This window comes from Cydia splendana, chromosome 17 (assembly GCF_910591565.1).
Source record: "Cydia splendana chromosome 17, ilCydSple1.2, whole genome shotgun sequence".
NCBI lineage: Eukaryota > Metazoa > Arthropoda > Insecta > Lepidoptera > Tortricidae > Cydia > Cydia splendana.
Window position 1 is genome coordinate 4,995,467 of NC_085976.1, and position 22,992 is coordinate 5,018,458.

The 22,992-nt window shown below is 39.5% G+C and overlaps 2 protein-coding genes across 8 annotated transcripts in view; one reads left to right on the forward strand and one right to left on the reverse strand.

Annotated features, from left to right (window-relative positions):
- Nucleotides 1-22,992, reverse strand: part of LOC134798730 (ubiquitin-like modifier-activating enzyme ATG7) — a 441,738-nt gene that overhangs the window by 6,509 nt on the left and 412,237 nt on the right. Inside the window, exons 2-6 of the mRNA XM_063771117.1 lie at nucleotides 5,396-5,657; nucleotides 5,071-5,266; nucleotides 3,468-3,923; nucleotides 1,941-2,047; nucleotides 859-1,003 (exon numbers count right to left, since the gene is read on the reverse strand). Coding sequence (XP_063627187.1) covers nucleotides 859-1,003; nucleotides 1,941-2,047; nucleotides 3,468-3,923; nucleotides 5,071-5,266; nucleotides 5,396-5,589 — 1,098 coding nt within the window. The 5' untranslated portion in view covers nucleotides 5,590-5,657. The remainder of the gene's footprint in view (nucleotides 1-858; nucleotides 1,004-1,940; nucleotides 2,048-3,467; nucleotides 3,924-5,070; nucleotides 5,267-5,395; nucleotides 5,658-22,992) is intronic.
- LOC134798642 (uncharacterized) overlaps nucleotides 6,616-22,992 on the forward strand; it is a 29,012-nt gene continuing 12,635 nt past the window's right edge. Inside the window, exons 1-9 of one of the 7 annotated variants that reach the window (XM_063771007.1) lie at nucleotides 6,617-6,782; nucleotides 7,787-7,861; nucleotides 8,208-8,991; nucleotides 9,121-9,551; nucleotides 14,054-14,131; nucleotides 16,858-17,100; nucleotides 17,134-18,162; nucleotides 18,543-19,900; nucleotides 20,329-20,529. In XM_063771007.1, coding sequence (XP_063627077.1) covers nucleotides 8,246-8,991; nucleotides 9,121-9,551; nucleotides 14,054-14,131; nucleotides 16,858-17,100; nucleotides 17,134-18,162; nucleotides 18,543-19,900; nucleotides 20,329-20,529 — 4,086 coding nt within the window. In that variant the 5' untranslated portion in view covers nucleotides 6,617-6,782; nucleotides 7,787-7,861; nucleotides 8,208-8,245. Of the gene's footprint in view, nucleotides 6,783-7,240; nucleotides 7,256-7,786; nucleotides 7,862-8,207; nucleotides 8,992-9,120; nucleotides 9,552-14,053; nucleotides 14,132-16,857; nucleotides 18,163-18,542; nucleotides 19,901-20,328; nucleotides 20,530-22,992 lie in introns of those variants that run through there. The other 6 variants (XM_063771003.1, XM_063771009.1, XM_063771004.1 and 3 more) reach the window with 6 other exon arrangements.

Below are 22,992 nucleotides of genomic sequence, written 5' to 3' on the forward strand. Positions count from 1 at the left end.
AAGACAATTTCAGGTTACTTTGATTAAATAGGGTGGTATCCATCAGGGTTAGGGTGGTATTACATCTGTCCAAGATCTTGGGCCAATGTCATTGCGTCTCACTCTCTCATTAAGCAAAATGTGAGACAAAATACATATTGGACAGATGGAATACCACCCTTAGGCAACCTCTTGAACTGCAGACAGCTTGGTGGTTATTAAGGGCCAGTTTAGTAAAACCGAGTGTCATCGTAAGTGTAAATGCGTCTCCTCTGTGTCTATGTCGAGTCTACAATATCCTGTTAATAGCGGCCCTCCCCGCCTTCGCACGGGTTCCACAAAACCTTAACAAATTATACACCTAAACCTTCCTCAAGAATCACTCTATTCATAGGTGAAAACCGCTTGAATATATCCGTTCAGTAGTTTTCGAGTTCACGCGAACATACATACTTACACACAAACAGACCGACGCGGCGGGGACTTTGTTTTATAAGGTGTAGTGTAGTATAGTCAAAGTGTAGTGATATATCACGTTTCGCCATAATATAGCATGTGCTTATTTAGGTCACTAAGCACAGTAAGCACCCTCACCAAAGTGCGCAGTTGGTTTCTATAGTCTGTATTTTTAGGTATTTAAATAAAAGTAAACAATTTGTACATGTTCGGGTAGTTGTAACATTTATTGGTTAACCAACCAAATACAAAACCGCCTGGATCAGTCACTGAACGACCTGACTTTAACCTAGATTATTTGATCGTGATCGTGTAATGTTTTCATCTACCCCCAACTGGGTTAAAGAGCCATTTGACGGTACATTTTGTTTACTTTTATTTAAATACCTAAAGATACAGAATATAGATTAAGTAAGGAGTTACCAGCAAACCCCGTGCGACGTGGCAGCCGAGCGTGCCCGCGCCGAGCAGCAGGCACTTGGTTTGCTTCATGACGTCCACATCGAGGTCTGGTACGAGTCGCCACTTCATCAGTTTTATGTTCAGGTCTGACGATGTCTCTGCTAACCTGGAGATTGATGGCCGGGATTATAGTCTGTATTTTTCGGTATTTAAAAAAGAGTAAACAAAATCTACCCTGGCTTCTTAAGCCAGTTGAGGGTAGATGAAAACATTATGGTCAAATAATGTAGGTTAAAGACAGGTCGTTCAGTGACAGATCCAGGTGGCTTTGTATTTGGTTGGTTAATCAATAAATGTTATAACTACCCGAAAAAGTACAAATTATTTGTTTGCTTTTATTTAAGTACCTACCTAAAGATACAGAGTATAGTAGGATTTAAATATTATAGGACATTCTTATACACAGATTGAAGTCCCACAGTGAGCTCAAGAAGGTTTGTGTTGTGGGTGCTCAGATAACGATATATATAGGTAATACAGACACATAAATATATATATAACACCCAAGACTCATTAAGATTTATGAGAGGCCTTTGAATTATATGTCGTATTATGGCCAATACCACCTGAGTCATAAAAAGTGATCCATCAAAATTCACTTTGGGCGACCCACAAACATAATAGACTGCTTAACAGTTACCTTTCCAGTATAAAAATAAGACATATTATGTAACTTTAACAACTGATTAATCAGACATCATTATGAGGTTCAAACGGTCTTTTTACAAGCAAGCTCTAACATCATTCATTCATTCTAAGGTCGAAAAAGTCTTAGTGTGAGTAAGTAAAATTATTCAACTAATTGTTATCGCAGGTTTTTACCTGATATAAAGCATACATTTGCTACTGCACCGGTCTGATTTAGCGACGTAAAAAGCTAAGGTCAAGCGCTAACCTAATTTTAACCTAATTAAAGTCCCCGATCCGCATTGGGCTATTAGCGTGGGTACTATAGCCCAAGCCATCTCGCTCATGAGAAGAGGCCTGTGCCCATTAGTGGGACGTATATAGGCTGAAATATTAAGCGCTAAGCTAAGACCTACTTAATAGGGTCCATCGACGCCGACATGTTGGCCAGCCTGGGCCCAAAGTTACCGCGGTCGTTCCTCTCCCAGCCGACCCAGCCGGCACTCTCTACTGCTTGCACATTCTGAAAAAAAAAAACCACAATGTTTACCTACATGTAAAATCGTCAAGTGACAAGCAAAACTCACTAAATTACTAAAAAAATATTAAACAAAAATCAACCTTATTTAGATATTAATATGGTTCACTATGATATTAACCTGTGGTAGTAATTAGTGAGTTTTGGTTGTCACCTGACGAAATGTGCTGAGATTTTTTTTCATTGTTTATGGCATGGCTTCAAATCAAATCATTCTCTTTATTCTAGAACCACCTAGAACATTTCTGAAGACATCACGACAAAAACGCGCCTTAAGCGAGAAAGCATATTAACAGTGAAAAAATGAAGGAAACATATTGCAGGGATGCAAAATGGTATAATACCCGGGAAATCGCCACTCTTATTTGGTAAAATAGTAGTTTGTGTTACAAGGGATCAAAATGATATATTTCCGTCAAGGGCGTACATTGAATCCTGAATGAAGCAATGGATTCTACAATATAAAGTAGAATCCTGAGCGTAATGAGGGATTCAAGTGTTAACGCCCAAGACGAAATAATTTTGATACCGTGTGACACATACTGCTTTTCACATCAACTATGAGGAAATTGTTATGTTCCAAAATATGTATTATTTGACCAAAAAAAATAGTATGCAAGAAAGAAAATCGTGTCCTAGAACAGAAAAGTACAACTTTGATCCCTCCTAGCAGGGAAGAAAAGTGCCACTTTGATCCCTCCTAGCGGGGAAGAAAAAGCCCTTTTTCGAATAGGTGATGTGAAAAAAATCAAGATATTAATCTTGATTTTTCTTTTCCTCGCAATATACTCACTCACACTCACAACATAATACATAGGTGTGTGTCCTCCCCAATCCACGGTGGGTTAGCTTAAGGACTATAACCAAACCCTATTTTGAGACCTGTGACCTCTTGAGAGGTCAGTGCCCAGCAGTATATATGTAGGCTGGTGATAGTGATGAAAATTATTATTGGTCCACACCCTAATGGCATTGAGATGGTTGTGCGGTGAGTTTTTTGACATTTAAAAATGAATGACTTATTTGCAATGACTTTAGGATTTAGTACAGTGGTGGGCAAAGTACTGCCCACGGGCCAGGTCCGGCCCGCGAAAGGGTTTTATCTGGCCCGCCGCCGGTCATTTATAAAAAAGTATTATATGGCCAGCAATATAATAAAAGTACATTTTTGCTGTAAATCTGGCCCTCCTCCTTCAAGTTTTGGCCCCTCATGAAGAAAGTTTGCCCACCACTGATTTAGTATGACATGGAAATTACTGGTTTGGTATGAAATTGAAGTAAGTATCTGTTATTTATTATGTAATCCTAAGACCTTACTTTATCAGTTTTGTTTAAGACATTTCCAATCTCCAATGTCTCCATACTCTCCATCAAAATTCCAAAAGTAATAAATGCACGTGCTTACCTCTGGTACAGAAACCGTGAACACCAAGCTTTTATCAACTGCACCGCTAGCACTGCACCTCAGCCCGATTACCCGGATATCCCTTTTGCATAGACTCGGGCAATGCTCAAGCAATGCTGCTAAAAACGTCCGCAGAGGCCATCCCGGATTGTTTCCGTTACTCGGATCAGCGAACACAAAATAAAGACTTGATAAGTCAATGTTTAAATCATTTTGTACTTCTAATTTTGGATTGAATAATTGGCTTAAAGGTTTTATAAAAGCATTATCATTTTCTTTAAGAATAAAAAAGAAGTTTTTCTGATTTGAATCAATTTTTTTATAGTCTTGTGCGATATCTTCAAGCTGTTTATTGCTGAAGCTTAAGGATATGCTATTGGTCTCTTTGAGGTAGACTGTGGGCTGGCTCGGTGATGGGAAGGCAAACCAATAGTAATAGTGGAACTTCTTCAAATCCTGAAAAAATCAAGATTAGTTTTATATAGGTACTATACTATATTATTTTTTATTTATTTATTACTATTATTAATACAAGAAATAACCTTACGATCTAATTCAGTTCCCTGCAAAACTGTTTACACAGTTTGTCTGATTAATTATGAAGTATGATATATTTTCTGTTTTTTTTCTCAGGATGTTTTTTCTATGTCATTTTTGTATTTGAATATTCTGTGTGTATTGTTGTGAAAGGCGAACAAATAAACAGTTATCCATTATATCTATATATTAATAGTTGTTGATAGGCTTTAAAAAAATATTAAACATAAGTAAATAAACTAGAAAAAGCCTCTATAAGGATTAACAAATTATTTTCACAAATAGAAAATTATTGAATAATTTTATGGTTTAGACTCACTTGTATTAAGCCACTTGTACTTAATACAAGTTACTAAGTTAGTACTTAATACTTGTAGTTGTACTTGTTGTTCTAGTTAATACTTGTTAGTTGTACTGATACTGAGTGACTTAATACAAGTGAGTCTGAACCGTAAAAGTATTCAATGTTAGTATGTCTCACAACAGTTTAAATTCGATTAGAAAATTATTATAGAAATGTAGGCAATTACGATGATTAATTGAAACTTGTTTATTTAACATTATATATTAGCAATCTGCATAAATATTAATAAATGGCTGTACTTTTAGAGAGGGTATGATGTTTTTTGTAGATAAAGAAAATAATGTCCATGATTGTAACATGAAACCAAAACAGACAGCATGAAACCATATTACAGCCCTGTTACGGCGAAACAGCATATCTTATTACATTATGTCCTATCCACATGTGCGAACTGTGTGGTTTTCTGTAACAGGGCAGTTTAAACAGTGCCAAGGTCATGGCACTAATGGCTCTGCTGTTTCCAATAGAGTTAGTGGTGGTTGAAGAATTTCAAGTGGCATATGTTGTTTAGCAGTTGTTGGAATTTTGATTTTATTTTAATTAATCAATTGTAATCGGTCGGTAGTGGACGGCCTACCACTCCAAAGGATATGTAAGAATTGGAGTCTGTGCGGAAAGAGGAGAGTCATAAAATGTATGAGGAACAATACATTCTATGACTCTTTTCTTTCCGCATGGACTGTAATACATTAGGTAACTCACAGCAAAGGAAAGGATGATAAAATTCAACAAGGCCCTGGGATTTGTGATCCATGTCTTTTTCTTAATGTTAGCCCATATTGCTTCACCAATTGAATTAAGTAAGGCTGCTTTGTCTATGTTCTTAAACTCTTCTATTGTGTTCTTGTTCATTATAGTTCCCGTAACATTCTCGTAAAGCTGTTCATTGGTGGGTTCCCTGTAATGTACAGAAAATTACGTACACTATCTTTTTTACTATTTTACTATAAAACTAAGTGTCCATATAGCCATATACTTACTTAAAATCTGTTATTGTAAGATAATTAAAATTTACTTGATTACTAACTTATTGAATGAGGTTCCGTCGACTTCAAATACAGTCCCGATATCATCACGATAAGTAAATCGGCCGAAAATTTGTTTTGTAGTTTCGTTCAGCCTATCCACTTCTAGTTTCATATCAGTAAGTGCATGCCAAAAGGAAGGGTGAACGAAGGACGTAAACGGCACATATTGAATTATTTCTCCATTTGACGCCATTTTACATAATTCGATTTGTAATATTTTTACTTATTCTTTTAGGTAATATTATATTATTCTTCAAAACACTTCAAAAGCACAGCATGCAGTGCAAGCCAAATAAATGCAAGCGCAAGCGCTCAAGAAATGTCATGAATGTCAGTAAACATGTATGTCATGTCAATGTCAAATTGTCAATACTGTCAGAGAGCCATTTTTTTAAATTATGTTTCGGATTCCAGTCTTCAAGCCAGTCTAAAAGCCATCACAGACGGGCGTACTGGACCGTGACCTTCAAAATATCTATTTTTCGCTCTCACTTATAATAGTCCGGAAAACTATACTCATCCCTTTCTAGTACTAGCGTAAGCATAATATTTTGACGACCGGTCTGGCCTAGTGGGTAGTGACCCTGCCTGCGAAGCCGATGGTCCTGGGTTCGAATCCCAGTAAGGGCATTTATTTGTGTGATGAACACTAATATTTGTTCCTGAGTCATGGGTGTTTTCTATGTATATAAGTATGTATTTATCTATATAAGTATGTATATCGTCGCCTAGCACCCATAGTACAAGCTTTGCTTAGTTTGGGGCTAGGTTGATCTGTGTAAGATGTCCCCAATATTTCAAAAAAAAAAAAAAAAAAATATTGGACGGGGTTTGATGGGGTTAGTTAAAACTATTAAGCCCCATAAGCACGAGCGCTTTTTTAACGCGGGTGAAAAAAGCTCTTGAAACTGTTTGCACGCTTTTTTTAACGCGCGTTAAAAAAGCGCTCGTCCGTATGAGGCCTTAAGTCTGTGCTACAAGTACAAGGTTACCTCTCTCAACGTTCCGGTCAAGCTACTCAAGCTGATCTTGGTGGGCGGGGTGGTTCCATGTCCAGCAAGCATCACCAACCATGCGTCCACCACTTTTTGAGTAACCGTGTATCGTGGACTTAATTAAATTTAGTTAATTAGCAAGCAGGTTTTATAACGTCTATGGAAAACTATTGAAAATAACTGGCAGTTGGATTTTAAATTTGATAGTCCTTTGAGAAATAGAAAACATAATCATTATTTTCAGATTTTCAGTTTTGAAAAATGTAGTAATGTCTACATTCAAATCAGGTATTTTAAATTTTTTCTTGGTTAACACATAATTAAGCTACTTTCATGTAAGGTTGCTGTTGATGTTTGGCCTAATTCACCCGAAGTTATCGTGAGTTAAGTTGTGAGTATTTTAATGCATAAGTAATTTCCTATTTTTCTCAGTCGTTTCAAAGTTTAAAGCGCTAAAGCTCAAAGGGGCTACCGCGAAAACCGATATTCGCAAATTGCGGGGATCTTTCTCTTTTACTCCAAGGAAGGCGTAATAAGAGTGACAGAGAAAAATGCCCGCAATTTGCGAACTTCGATTTTCGCGGTTATAGCCCTGGTTTCCTAGGATAGCGGTACGTGCCATCATATAGCGGTCGTCTCCATACAAAATAGGCACTACTCATCCATATTTAGCCGTATTATTTTGTATGGAGACGGCCGCTATATGACGGCACCGCTGATATCCTTAAAGGAAAACCCAACATAAGCACACGACTCGACCAGATTCGCACGACGTGCGAGCGGGATGTTGTCGCTAGATTACACGAATAGCGTTGTCTCGCTCAAACATCGGAGCACCATGCGAAAACGAATCGGATGCAGTAGGTACGTGTGAGTAGTGTGACATGCGACATGCGCCTAGCCCTAGCCCGACAACTTACATCGTCGCTATAATGCGTAGTTATCCAAGCTCTGCCTCCCACCTGTCGGAAATCGCACGTACCTATGTACTTAGACCAAGATAAGTCTGCAGCGATTTTGATAGCACACGCAGTGCAAGTGTAATTTTAACACATTCAACACCAAGAACCCGACTGTCGGGTACACTGTTCGTAGCGACTACGCGCTACATACGACGAAACCGTGGCTACGCGCTACGAGCGTAACCCGTAGCACTTAGTGGTATTGAATGTGTTAAACGTCAAACTTCTATGAAATTATGACGTAATTAACACTTGCAAGCGTGTGTTATCAAAATCTTTGCAGACTTATCTTGGTATAAATCTACGCGATTTCATACAATAAATAAAAAAAATTACGTCAGGGTACAGGTTTTTGATATTTCGAAGTCCTGAACATTGAGGGGACTAATACACTAAATAATAGTGTTTGCATCTTTCTTAATTTGTTTTTCAGACTTCGCGCGATAACGCGGGCAAAAATTAAGTTGCCCCTATCAAATTAAGTCTGCAAGATTATTCGATTTTTCAAGTAGGTACCTTTTAAAGCAATATAATATACGTACGTATTGTGGTGAGCTATAGTTTGAAAATCATAATGAAAAAAAAACCCCCAACCCTATCAAGGCGAGGGTGCCTAAATTTCAAATGCCGAATGAAAAAAAAACGATATCAATCCGTCCTGCTTTCAAGTACAAAATGACAAAATGGCTGGAAAAGGTTTAAATTAAATACTCTTCCTTCCTTCCTTCCTTCCTTCCTACTCCAAAAACACTCATCAGCTGCAAAACAAATAATTTTAATTAATACACTTTTATAGGTAATAGGTACCCATCAAAATGAACATTTAGATCCTAATCAATTATATATGTCCACAGAATTATTTTAACTTACCTGACTCATCCTCCTCAAGCAAATGGCAATATATTCAACTTTAAGTGATGCTATGAGCTCCAAAGCATACGATTTGGTGCCAAATTCTTATACCGCCAAAAGTTTAATCAGTTCTGGCAGTGCCAATTCAAACTACAAACGATGTAAAAGCAGGAAAAAGTCGTTCTATATCTCTAATAATCATATCCACTTGCGTTCCCACACTGAAGGAAAAACCGAAAATAAGTTCTTATCTTCTTTTCAACTCGCTGCGAAATTGTATAAATCTAATTCTGATGAATTCAAAACGGAGAAGAAAATGAGTAAGAAGAGCAACAAAAAGTCTGTGTTGACTCTTCCTAATGAGCCAGCTGTACTACCTCAGTCTTGCACTGTAAGCGATATGAATGATAGCGAATATTTCAAACGTATTCACAAACCTAAGGCACAAAAGACGAAAAAACGCCAACCTTGGAAGAAAAATCCCGTGCCACCAGATTACAACTGTGAATATTATGACAGAGACGCTGACTACTGCTCCCAAATGAACCTATACCTAGATTGTAGTTCTGTAGATGTTGTTAAGAACTTTAAAGGCGACTGCCGGAGAAAAGCAAGAGATTCTTATAATTCTGAAACTGAAGCCAACGCACCGTCTGCATCTGATGTTTGGTCTGTGTTGAGGAATATCAACAGATTTCAATTTTATCCATCTCCACCTATGTCTGAAGACAGTAGTAACGAGATAAAGCCGAGAAAAAAGGAAGTCAAGAAGAAACTTAATAGAAGGTGAGATGTCTTTGTGATCTAGTCTTTCCTGTGAGAGAATTACCAAACTGCCAATATTTAGTTATAGAAAAACAATTTAATTTAAGATTTGATAAAAGTTGACTATGAATCAAAAAATTTCTATTACAGCGTATATGAGACGTGTCGAACTGAGCAGATTTATTTTCAGACTGAGCTTAATATTCCTAGAGATGCCAGTCTTTCAGAGTCTTCTCAGATAACCGTGATCGACAAAAATGATGAACTCAATAAATTTTGCAAAAAAGTGGAAATTACATCTTTTAAACAGAATGTACCACTGGTTACCCCAAAGATTAAAAAGCAAGATTCGCCAAAGACTAATAACAGAAAATGTAGAAGTTCCAACCTTAAATCTAGAACAAAGAAAAATTCCGCTAGCAAAGATACGCTCGTTGACCAAAACGTCCAAAACCCTAAACTATCTGAAATATCGATGAAGCCTTTTCAGACATTAAATAGAGGCGATGGTAGCTTTGAAGAATCACAGACAAAACATATTTGTACGGCAGTTGAAGTGCAAACCAGGACGGAAAGTGATAGTAAGTATTTTAAATAGAAATAAATACCTTTTATTCAGTTCAGGGATGTTGCGGATGCAGATTTTTTGACATCCGCGGATGCGGATATTTAAAGCCTCACATCCGCGGATGCGGATGTCAAGATTTGGTACTTAAAAAACGTCAAATATTAAATTTTGAGCATTTTTTATTTAAAAAAAACGTCACGTTTAGTATTTGAGCAAGAATATAGGTGCGTTTTATTTAATAAACAGTAACTTGGCCGACTTTTCGGGATCTAGACGATTTCGTTATACACGGTGTAACATGAGGAAACCGAAAAATTTTAACAGCATATTCCTGATCATATTTAGAGACAAAATAACCTATAAACTTTTTTGAAATTCGCCTAAGTTTCAAAGATAATATTAATTTAAGAAAAAACAAGTTTTTATTGTTACATAGTGTAAAAGGCCTTTTTGATGGTGATGTTGCTGCTATGGGACGTACTTAGTCTAAATATCCTTATGACCAAATGGAAAAGATTTATTACAACACTATTAAATAAATATCCTTATTGATAGATGTCAAAAAGTGACAAGTAACACTTTGCAAAAAGGTCTTACGAAAAAAAAAATGTAAAAAAAAAAACAGCCACAACCGAATACAGAACCTCCTCCTTCTATGAAATGGAAGTCGGTTAAAAATCAATTTTAAGTGACAAGTTTACCAATAACATTTTCCATTTTGGCCTCGAATGTCCAATTCCTGGAATGTCCATATGCCTCGAATGTCCAATTCCTGGAATATCCATATGCCTCGAATGTCCAATTCCTGGAATGTCCATATGACTCGAATGTCTAATTCCTGGAATGTCCATATGATTCGAATGTCCAATTCCTGGAATGTCCATATGACACGAATGTCCAATTCCTGGAATGTCCATATGCCTCGAATCATCATCATCATCATCTCAGCTATAAGACGTCCACTGCTGAACATAGGCCTCCCCTTTGGACCTCCATATATACTGGTCCGAAGCGACTTGCATCCAGCGTCTTCCGGCGACCTTTATAAGGTCGTCTTTCCATCTTGTGGGTGACGTCCTACGCTGCGCTTGCTAGTCCGTGGTCTCCACTCGAGCACTTTTCGACCCCATCGGCCATCTGCTCTGCGTGAATTGTGATTGTGGCCTAGCTGTAGTCCTGCAGCGCTGGCTATATTTTGAGCCCTTAGTTAAAAAAATATTAAAGTCAATTATTTTTTCGCTTATGAATACTGTGTTAATATGTCAATCTTACGTTTCATTTTGTGTCATTAGTCATTAGAGAACGAATAGCTGTCAGTGTCAGTGTGGCTGGGCTCATTTTTGGAAGGCAATTTTCTATGGAGAGCGATGTCTATATAAGGTGCTAACAAATTAGTCACGGATATTTTAAGAGATAATACATTACATTAAAACAATTAACTTTTAACTGTAATTAAGGAACCTTTGTATATCATTTTTTTGTTTTCATTTACCGAACAAAAAAAAAATTATACTTAATTAATATTTAAAATAATCACCCCTATTATGTACTTGTCAAGATGTTTAACACTATCTGTCATGTCACGTCACGTCAAGTTTAATAGGGTTCTAGAATGTCTAAAGAGGTCTCATTTAATTATCTTATTAACAGGGTGTTTTAACGTAGCAAATTTGTTTCATAGTTTTCTCAAAAAAACCATAACAAAACCAATGATGTTTCATACTTAAATGTACTCCGAGAACCAAGTACTATCAGGCCCCAATTTCACATCGGTGACAGGTGCGACGAATTGTAAAATCACTGTTGCTGACGTCACAGGCATCCATGGGCTACGATTACCACTTACCATCGGGCGGGCCGTACTCCTGTTTGCCACCATCATTGTATTATTTAAAAAAACTTTATTATATCGGATAAAAACAGATATTTCTCTTGCGAGGTTTCTGACAATTGTCAAAGATTTAGAAGAATTGTAGGTAATTCTTGACAGGTAATGAGTTATATGTCGGAATTTCGTGACAATTGTAGTGTTTCTTGTGACAATTGTCAGAAACCTCGCAGGAGAAATATCTGTTTTTATCCGATATAATAAAGTTTTTTTTAATAATACAATGATGGTGGCAAACAGGAATACGGCCCGCCCGATGGTAAGCGGTAACCGTAGCCCATGGATGCCTGTGACGTCAGCAACAGTGATTTTACAATTCGTCGCACCTGTCACGTTGGTGAAACAGGGGCCTGTATAAATATCCGTGAATAATTTGTTAGCGCCTTATATATATTAAATGTTTAATCACATATGGATTATTATTTCTGGAATAAATAATTTCATTAATTCATTCATTCATTCATATTCCGTCGCTGTTTGACGACATTAAATAAAAGAATAGTCGTTCAAGATAAAGTTGTTTGGTATTTAAAAAAATATGTATCATTTAGAGAGAAAAAATAGAGAAATACCATTCGAGTATGCCCTGTTTTTGCCGATGGCACTTTCCATGTTGATTATTTTCCATATTGGTTTTGCATGTTAACATTTTGTTTACGGCAAAAGGTATGCATGTATGTATGTATCACTTTATTGCACATAAACAGACACAAAATAAAAATACACTGTATGTGGGTAATTAATGAACGGAAACGAGCTCTCCTTTCAGTCAACTAACTTTGTACCTTGTCACACTAACCTTAGTATATGACAGCCATAAGAAATCTCATACTATTGTCACTGTGACAAAGTTCTGTAATGGCAAATAAATCATATTGATTGACTGCACATTCGGGTAATTGAACGTATAGGGATCGGACGTACGGGGAATTGGACATACGGAGACTGGACGTACGGGGCGTTGGCCGTTCGGGGAATTAGACATACAGGGACTGGACGTTCGGGGAATTGGACGTACAGGGACTAGACGTCCGGGGAATTGGACTTACATGGATTGGACATTCGAGGAAGTGGACATTCGAGACCAGAATCTTATTTTCTATGTACAAATAGGTACATTCAAAAAATCAAAAAAACAAAACAAAAAAAATTTTTTTTGGACGAAATTGACCTAAACTCATATTACATTTTTTCCTTCTTTTGACTTCAGAAATGCGTGGTTAAAATTATTCGGTTTCCTCATGTTACACCGTGTAGGTATATAATGACGAAATTACCTAGCACTTACGCCGCCGGCGCCGCCGCTAATACGTTCTTGTTACCGACTTGGTCGACATCCGCATCATGCGGATGCTCCGCATCGATTTTATGCGGATGCGGATGTTGAAAATAATGCGAATGTTCCACGGATGCGGATGCGGATGCGAATATTCGCAACATCCCTGATTCAGTTATATCACATTACTTGTTTTTTTTGCCTCGTCTCCACTACCCTAAGGCTGCCTGGAAGAGATTGCTCTTCAGCGATAACTATTATATGACAAAGAACAACTGTCAATCTTCGAAAGTGTGACAAAAAATGAAATGCAAGTGTGTGCGTAAATTGTCTATGGGAGGTCAAAAATAGTGATGTCATGTTACAACATATTAATAATCTGTCGATGTTTGATTGCTTTATCGACTACTTTTTCAAATGTGTTATTTTAAACGTTAAAATTCTACGACATTATGACGTATAAATAACACTTGCACTGCGTTTGCCATCAAAATCGTTGCAGACTTATCTTAATGTAACTCTTACTATGTTGGAAAGTGAAGTTTAATTTTACCGCTATACATGAACACCTTCAAAAAGGTATAACAATCGTTATTATTTGAAGTCGGTTATAAAAGCTAATATCTTAATGATGTCTTGTGAAGAAATAATTACATAGCTATTAATATACCGACAAGTTATCGATACTGTCATGTGAACATTTTGTCAAGCCCTAGCGTAAAGTAACAGATTATGTTTTTACACAAAATATTTTAAATTATAGACTAATATGATAAAATATTAGCACACAAAGGAAGAAAAACTTATAATGAACTGTATAAACCGGCTTCTTACACTTTTTACGCTGTTAATTTGACAAAATATCGTTATCAAAATTTCGCTTGGAATATCATAAATCCTCCTTTGCTTGGACTATTTGGCCCTGTGACACTGCAATCCGGCACACTACAAGACACCATCTTCACTGAATTACTTTCTTTAATACTTTTCGTCCTAATCCGTGTATATTTTTCAATTTGAAAATTACCGTGATAAGCTCTTGGCCGTCCGCGGCCGTCGTCAAACTCAAAAGTGGTTACGTTTTCTCTTTGGTAGTCTGACTCTTTCGCACTCATGGGATGTTCATATACGTGATGGCTTCCCTTTCGCACACTTCAACTGTCTGTCAAGCGCAAGCGAATCCTAGGTCTATGCCAATGACAGATGACGATAACAATGAAACATTGTAGTAGTGGTGGTTCAGGTGCTACAGCTATTGCCTATTTTCCAGCTTGGTTTTAGACCATCTTTTGCCACATTTCCGAACAGTGGCGTGAAAAGTAGATAGTATTCATAGAATTGTATGTTGCAGACAAAGAAGATGACAAACCCCAAATAAATCCCAACGCTTGTGTACACAATGCTGTTAGCAACACCGGGACTATGAGCGGTGATTTATTTTTATTTATAGTTGAATATTTGCTTAAAATTACGATAATATTATACACTTTAGTTTTAAGTTCATAAAGTAAAACCGAGCAAGTGCGAGTCGGACTCGCGCACGAAGGGTTCCGTACCATAATGCAAAAAACGGCAAAAAAAACGGTCAAATTTCAAAGTTAACAAGCTTTTATTGCGGCAACAACAACCTTTTTAGGGTTCCGTACCCAAAGGGTAAAACCGGACCCTATTACTATGACTCCGCTGTCCGTCCGTCCGTCTGTCACCAGGCTGTATCTCACGAACCGTGATAGCTAGACAGTTGAAATTTTCACAGATGATGTATTTCTGTTGCCGCTATAACAACAAATACTAAAAACAGAATAAAATAAAGATTTAAGTGAGGCTCCCATCCATACAATAAACGTGATTTTTGACCGAAGTTAAGCAACGTCGGGCGGGGTCAGTATTTGGATGGGTGACCGTTTTTTTTTGCCGTTTTTTGTATTATGGTACGGAACCCTTCGTGCGCGAGTCCGACTCGCACTTGCCCGGTTTTTTTACAGACAAATCACTAAGGGCCGACTGCATCTTGTATGGGAACTGCACGCCGACGTTGCAGTTGGCGTGCAGTTCCCATACAAATTGCAGTCGGTTTGCAGTCCGTCTGTACCGGCCATAAAGGGGCCCACAGATTACCAGTTCGCCGGACAATATTAGTCTGTCAGTTGTTCGGAACTGTCACCTTATGCGTTTAACTGACAGCCCGATATCGTCCGCCGGACTGGTAATCAGTGGGTCCCTTAAAGGGCAGATGCGTTAACATATATGACTTGTAAATAGTGTAGCTTAGTATTAGTTAGATTACAATAATAACGGAAGAGCGGTGCCTCCCAACACAGGCATATATTGCTTACCGGGAGACACCATCCCTCAAATTATATGTACTGTTTTTTATGAAATAAAGAATTTTGTATTTTGTATTTGTATTTGTATTTTGTATATAACCCTATAAGCCATACGCATTACGCATACGTATAACTACGGCACCGGACAGCGACCTTAACGACCGTACGGCAGCCGCCGTCCGGTGCCGTCGCCTGTAAACACTATTACGATTTTTGATCGTTGCCGACTTTTCCGAAATCAGAACATAAGGCATCGCCATTCATCGAGAGAACGTAGCCAGCCTCAAGGGCACCCTTCGGGCGATTGTGCACTACAATGAATTTTACTGTCCGGCAGTCCGAGTTTTTACGGTCCGATATGGCACAGTAGCTTGTGCACTAGACGTAATTTTAAGGCAGGGACACACTTATCCCACGTACGCAACGTTATGCAATGCATTATGACATCGGGGGTGTTTCATGCCACTGCGCCGCACCTGCGAGTAAAAAGACGGACAAGTGCACAAGCCAATCATCCGTTTTTTTCATGCCATATCGGACCATGAAAACTCGGACTGCCGGACAGTAAAATTAATTCTAGTGCACAATCGCCCTTCCGCAGGGGACAGACCTGGGGCATTTTTTCATAGTGGGGGGTTTTATTTATGTTTCTTTAATTTATTTTCTCAAAACATTAATTAAGTACTATGAAGTATTTGAACAAATTAAATTATTTTTCAGAAAATATTTTAATTTGTTTTTATCAAGTAGACACACTACTATATAAATTATAAACTGAAATAAATGTCATATACTAAGAAAAAGTGACCAAGGCCTCCAGTGCCCCAGGCTGGAATCGAACCAGCGTCCTCTGCTATCGCGGCAGGTGCCTGAACCACTCGGCCACCGGGCCACAGCGACATTAGTCAAATTTTCCAAGTATATGCACTTCCTACTGAAGGCTTGGCCAGGGGGCGCCACAAGCCTTCAGTAGGAAGTGCATATACTTGGAAAATTTGACTAATGTCGCTGTGGCCCGGTGGCCGAGTGGTTCAGGCACCTGCCGCGATAGCAGAGGACGCTGGTTCGATTCCAGCCTGGGGCACTGGAGGCCTTGGTCACTTTTTCTTAGTATATGACATTTATTTCAGTTTATTAATTAAGTAAATGCTACATTCTAAAGACCGATAATTTCGTTACAGATTGGCTTCCGATAATAATCATGTGTTAGTTTTAGTGTGTGTCGGTAATATAATGCTACGTAGGTACATGCATACTTTGCAATTTTTCCATTAGAACATCGTTAACGATATGTCAAGCCCCCTCCACACTCGTGCGCGAATCGCGGCGCGAAGCCGCGAGCGCGTGTGGCGTCGATTTTCGCAGACAGCGAAACGACTCCACACTCGCGTTCGCGGCTTCGCCCACGATTCACGCGCATAGTCTGGTGGGGGCTTCACATGTAAAAAATACTTGCCAAAACTATTGCCAAAACTTTTTAATGTTTGATATTTTTGCAGTTATACCTGCTTATCAGGAAAGTATATAGTATTAATAATTGCAATAGATATCTAGGGACTGGCTTTACGGGCAATAATAATGAGGCATGACCGGGGCCAGTACAGCCGTGTGACACCGCTACAACGCGATTGGTTGATGAGTTCACGCGCGCGATTGGTTGATGAGTTCGCATCACGCGTGCTATTTATTGGTCGCAACTAGTTGCTTTAGACTGCACGATTGGCTGGAATTCGTGAGTAACACCGCTGAACTAGTACCATTTTTAGTGCCCGTAAGGCCAGTCGATAGATATGTATGTCAATGGTATTAATAAAATTTTATGTTGCAGACAAAGAAGATGATAAACCCCAAATAAATCCCAACGCTTGTGTACACAATGCTGTTAGCAACACCGGGACTATGAGCGGTGATATACCGAAACAAATTATGAATAGTCGTCTGGACATGAGAGCGCCTCTCCGACGTCCTTTACGAAGTCGGGTACCCTGGACTAGCACTCAACCGCGTCCCAATATTCCACCGGGAAGCCCCTTAACAAATTATTCTTCTAAACCTAATATAAATATACTCCGTCCACCAGTCAGTCAGGCCACAGCAGATGCAGCAGGCAGTCAGCCACTCAGGTTTTACAAACTACAAGACAGCCCTAGAGTCCCTTACCAGGCCACAGCAGAACCAATGCACCCGTTAACTCGAACCGCCATACGCAGAATTGTAGCCAAAATCAAATTCCCATTAGTTATTTTGGAAAAAGATCAAGTCAGTGGCACATTTGAAGTAGAACATCACGATAACCAATTCAGAGGATTAGATGAGCATGTGTGGCCTTTCATGGTCGATTGGATGGAGAAACCTAAATCACTGGAATTTGAAACGGCGGCGCAATCTAAAGAGCATACTTTCAAGGATAAAGGGCCAGGGATTTCAACAAACTTTGATTGTACAGTTCGGAACAAAAAGAAACAGATGGATTCAACCCTCAGTAACGTTGAATCTAAACAGAATAGTGTCGCCAAATCAAAACCAGCATCCCGATTCCGAGATAACATATTGAAGCTTTTGTATAAGAAGACTTCTAATCAAAAGATGGGTAATATCTTACCTACACTTGTCGAGCGGGACGCGAATGTGGACCAGTTGCCCATCAGAAGCACTAACGTCACCAGCAGGAGCTCCATATCAAAATCTCTAGCAAGGAGTCCACCTCGAGAGGGCGGTTCACCTCGAGCGAGAAGTCCGCTTCAAGCGAGGAGTCCACTTCGAGCGAGGATTTCATCTCGAGCAAGGAGTCCACCTCAAGCAAGGGGTCCACCTCGAGCAAGGAATCCACCTTGGCAGAGAACTTTACCTCAAACGAGAATTCCAACTCGAGTGAGGAGTCCGCTGAGAAGAGAAAAATCAAATTGTTTAACTTCACACTCGCCGCCGACATCACCGTCCAAAATTTTAATACCCCTGAAAAAACGTGAACCTCAAAGAATTTGGGGTAAAGCCAAATGGGCGAGTGATTTCATTGATAATGTTATTAATAAGATTAAATGTGGCATCTATTATACTAGCGAACCGCAAACGAAGAATTTAAATTTGAAAACACCTCAGAATCGCACAAGCGATACCAGTGACTTAAACAATGGTAAGTGTGGTTTGTCTTACGCGCTTATGATTGTGTTACTATAGGTTGGATCACACCAAAAAGACCTAAGCGCCGCCTCATCCCGACACTGTGTTCTTTGTAGGAAACTTTATACTGTAACACACAGTGAACATCATCGTCATCATCATTGGACCAGCATCGCCTAACCTGGCTTGCAACAGGTTGTCACCGCGCGCTTCCGGCTAGCCGTTGGCGCGCTTAATGCCCCTATGTCCGGTACCTACACGTTAAGTCGCTTCCATTACGTGCTTACATTGCGAGCCGATGATTTGGGGCGGCGCTGGTCTGATGCCTAGCTTTTTGGTGTGCTCCAACTTATAAGATTATTATGATTTAAGTACCTATTCTGTGAGTTACAGATGCAAAGGAAGTGTCCATTCAGGTGACCATGCCCATAATTACAGAAGATTTCACACCAAAAGTCACTATACAAAAGAAAAGGGAACTTACTGTAATATTGCCTGGTTTTGATGATGCTATGCCGCCACTGGAAATAAAATCGATGACTCGGAACTTAATCGCAGTAAAGCATTGCATTATGAATGTTTTGCTACAATTTGACGTAAACGTACCCTCAGAAGTGGACCAAAGTCGTCTCACCATCAAGCGTTCTACTTCTTGCATACCTCTATCTGCACCAGACAGCAGGACCAAAGTATTTAAATGCAAAACTAGAATCCCTAATGCTGCATTGCCTGCTGAACTTTGCAGCATTATACCGAGGGTGATGACGCAATTTTTGGAGAAACTCACGCCACCGATCCTACCATTACAAGAACCAACGAGCAATGCATCTCTAAGCACCATATCTGAACACGCCTCATCTGATATCCAGGGTCCAAGCATATTTTCATTGCTGCCTGAAATAGGAATGTCTCCAGAGCTGATGAGATTAAGGAACGGGAGATTCTCGAAAAATCCAAAGTCTTGGGCAGGAATGTCAAATGAATTTCCATATCAGTATCGTAACATAGTAGAAATATTGTCACAGCAAACACTATACCGACAAGACATTGTAGTAAATCCGAGTCGCGAGTTAGCACTGAATTCAACCAAAACTCAATGTAATTCGTCCAATGTTCCAAGTGTAAATTCTGCATCTAAACATAATTTATGCACAGATTTAGTTCCTTATACAGGTAATAAACTATCATATGGTGGATGTATAGTACAAAATACACCACTGATAGCGTTAAAAGAACTCTTCAATAAAATGTTACAAGTCAATACAAATTCTCTCTCGCAGTATTTACCTACCATCAAGATGCAAACCTGTAATAATCATGTATACGTGAACTTGACTATTGGCAACCATCAGAGTGCTTATTTGTGCATCGATACTATACATTTTAAATATAAACCGCTAAGCATTGTTACTACGACAATGTCATCCACCGCTATTGTGAAATATGCACATTCTGAGAAACAAATAGAATACATAAAATTTGCGGAGATAAAAGAATCCAACAGAACAGAAACAAGAAAACCAGTGCTGAATGCATCAATTACTAAAATTAGAAAGAAAGGTCACGTGAGATACGTACAACTTTATAAGAAATGCAAATCCACTTCGCACATAGTAGCGGAACGAAGGAGCACACCTTTGAGTAAAGTGACTAATTTAGACGAATTCTTTCAATCAATGGGCGCGGGGAAACTGCTATCCAATGTTGTTGATGGCAGTTGTGGGAAGAAAATTCTGGCGTTCGTTTCAGACGTAAGACCTTTTGAAATATCTTAGATTTAATCATTTGAACCCTTTAAACGTCACGCTTATCATTCGCGGCGCGTCATCGTGAAACTTGTCGGAATGCACGTTATGCACGGAGGCACAGAATAAATAATAGTACTAGGTACACAAGACTCACTCTCTAACAAAACGCGTCTGTTACGATCAGCACATATATGGCCGCTAGGTGGCGACAGCGCCACGCGCGGCTTATGGCAAACCCCAAAATGGGGCCGAACGGATGTACTTTTAGCTACCTGTAGCAAAGCGACGAAATCGCGGAGTGAGCCACGCCTGATGGAGGTTGATGGGCTGTGTAGCCGCGCGCGTCAGTTGATGGCTTTGGTGGTCAAAGGGATAACTAAGCTGCACCTAATAAGGTACCTACGTCATTACATCAGATATTATTTTTTCAGTTGAAAACTTACATTTCCGGAATAACACCGAGGCAAGCTTTATTAGTCATGTTACTGGCAAACAAGAAAGATACGTCCAATTTAATAAGATTCCGGCCCATAATCCTGCAGGGAATAGCGGTCCATAGGATCACACGCGCTAGCGAGTTGGATATGGAAGTCGAGGTCATTGAAAAGGAGAAGTTCAATAGGATACCAGAGGTACCAAAGCGTAGATTTATGAAGTACAAAAAGTAGCCCTAGTAGCATTTTCGTTGGGGCCCACGGTGCCAACGGTAGGGAAAACGTTGGGATGAGGTTCGTTCCGTAGCCAACATTAAAATTTGTATTGGCCCACCATCGCATTTACCAACATTCGCTGTGGCACAGATGCCCAACAATGTGCCGTTGTGTATTTTGGTACCGTTGGCTAAACAACGATTATATTCGTTGGCCCAATGGTGACAAAGACCGCATTTACCAACATTGGCTGTGGCACGGATGCCCAACAATGGGCCTTTGTGTATTTTGGTAACGTTGGCTAATCAACGATATCATCCGATGGCCCAATGATGACAAATATCGAATTTACCAACATTGGCTGTGGCACTGATGCCCAACAACGGGCCTTTGTGTATTTTGGTAACGTTGGCTAAACAACGATAATATTAGTTGGCCCAATGATGACATATATCGCATTTACCGACATTGGCAGTGGCAGTGATGCCCAACAATGGGCCTTTGTGTATTTTGCTACCGTTCGCTAAACAACGATAACATTCGTTGGCCCAATGGTGACAAATACCGCATTTACCAACATTGGCTGTGGCACGGATGCCCAACAATGGGCCTTTGTGTATTTTGCTACCGTTCGCTAAACAACGATAACATTCGTTGGCCCAATGGAGCCAAATACCGCATTTACCAACATTGGCTGTGACACGGATGCCCAACAATGGGCCTTTGTGTATTTTGGTAACGTTGGCTAATCAACGATATCATCCGATGGCCCAATGATGACAAATATCGCATTTACCAACATTGGCTGTGGCACTGATGCCCAACAACGGGCCTTTGTGTATTTTGGTAACGTTGGCTAATCAACGATATCATCCGATGGTCCACTGATGACAAATATCGCATTTACCAACATTGGCTGTGGCACGGATGCCCAACAATGGGCCTTTGTGTATTTTGGTAACGTTGGCTAATCAACGATATTATCCGATGGCCCAATGATGACAAATATCGAATTTACCAACATTGGCTGTCGCACTGATGCCCAACAACGGGCCTTTGTGTATTTTGGTAACGTTGGCTAAACAACGATAATATTAGTTGGCCCAATGATGACATATATCGCATTTACCAACATTGGCAGTGGCAGTGATGCCCAACAATGGGCCTTTGTGTATTTTGCTACCGTTCGCTAAACAACGATAACATTCGTTGGCCCAATGGTGACAAATACCGCATTTACCAACATTAGCTGTGGCACGGATGCCCAACAATGGGCCTTTGTGTATTTTGCTACCGTTCGCTAAACAACGATAACATTCGTTGGCCCAATGGAGACAAATACCGCATTTACCAACATTGGCTGTGGCACTGATGCCCAACAATGGGCCTTTGTTTACTTTGGTAACGTTGGCTAATCAACGATATCATCCGATGGCCCAATGACGACAAATGTCGCATTTACCAACATTGGCTGTGGAACTTTGCTTGTGGCGTCACTAGATGGCGTTACTGTCTCCAAACATCGAAGTTATAGTTATTTTCTCGATTATTCCGGATATAATCATAATATTTTTTAAAAGTAACTTATAAATCTAATAGCTATTACTATAAAATTTATACATTAATTTTAAAAATTGTATTTTACCAACATTTTCTCAATTTAAATCTCAAAAAACATAAATCTCGCTTACGAAGTTTTGAAGTGCGGTTAGTATATATACAAATTAGAGTGTATAGTAAGTGTACTTGCTTCGGCAGTACATATACTAAAATTGGAACGATACAGAGAAGATTAACAACAACTGCTGCCTAGGACCTTCATGTGGGTATACAACCAATGCCTACCATAGTGTAATTGTAATATTTATCAGCAAAGGCCCAACGTCGGATTCCGGGAGTGGGCAGTCAACGTGAAAAAATGTTCAATCGCTGGAAAGTGCAGGGGTCAAAATGTCCATACGGAACCGGCTGTCTATGTAACTAGACGTAACGAGACGGAGCCCCGCTTCGCGGGGCTCCTTTTTCTGGGCGGTTTGCCCTTCGGGCATCTGAAGCTACCTAACGAACCTAACCTACCTACTTTTTGCCACATAGACAGCCGGTTCCGTATGGACATTTTGACCCCTGCACTTTCCAGCGTTTGAACATTTTTTCACGTTGACTGCGCACTCCCGGAATGCAACGTCGTATTACACAACCACTTACCTAACGTAGGGCAACTGTAGGACTCGTAAACAAATGCCCATTACATAATTAGACTGTAGGCCCACTATAAATTACACAACTATTTACCTATGGTAGTATTGTAAGAATCCTACACAAGGCCCAACGTTAAAGTTACAATGTTGGCCCTTTGTGGGACAAGCTGTGTTGGGCCTCCAACCTGGTGCACGACTATCTACCGACCTACCTGACTTGCCGTTGGGTAATTGTTGAATTTGCAAA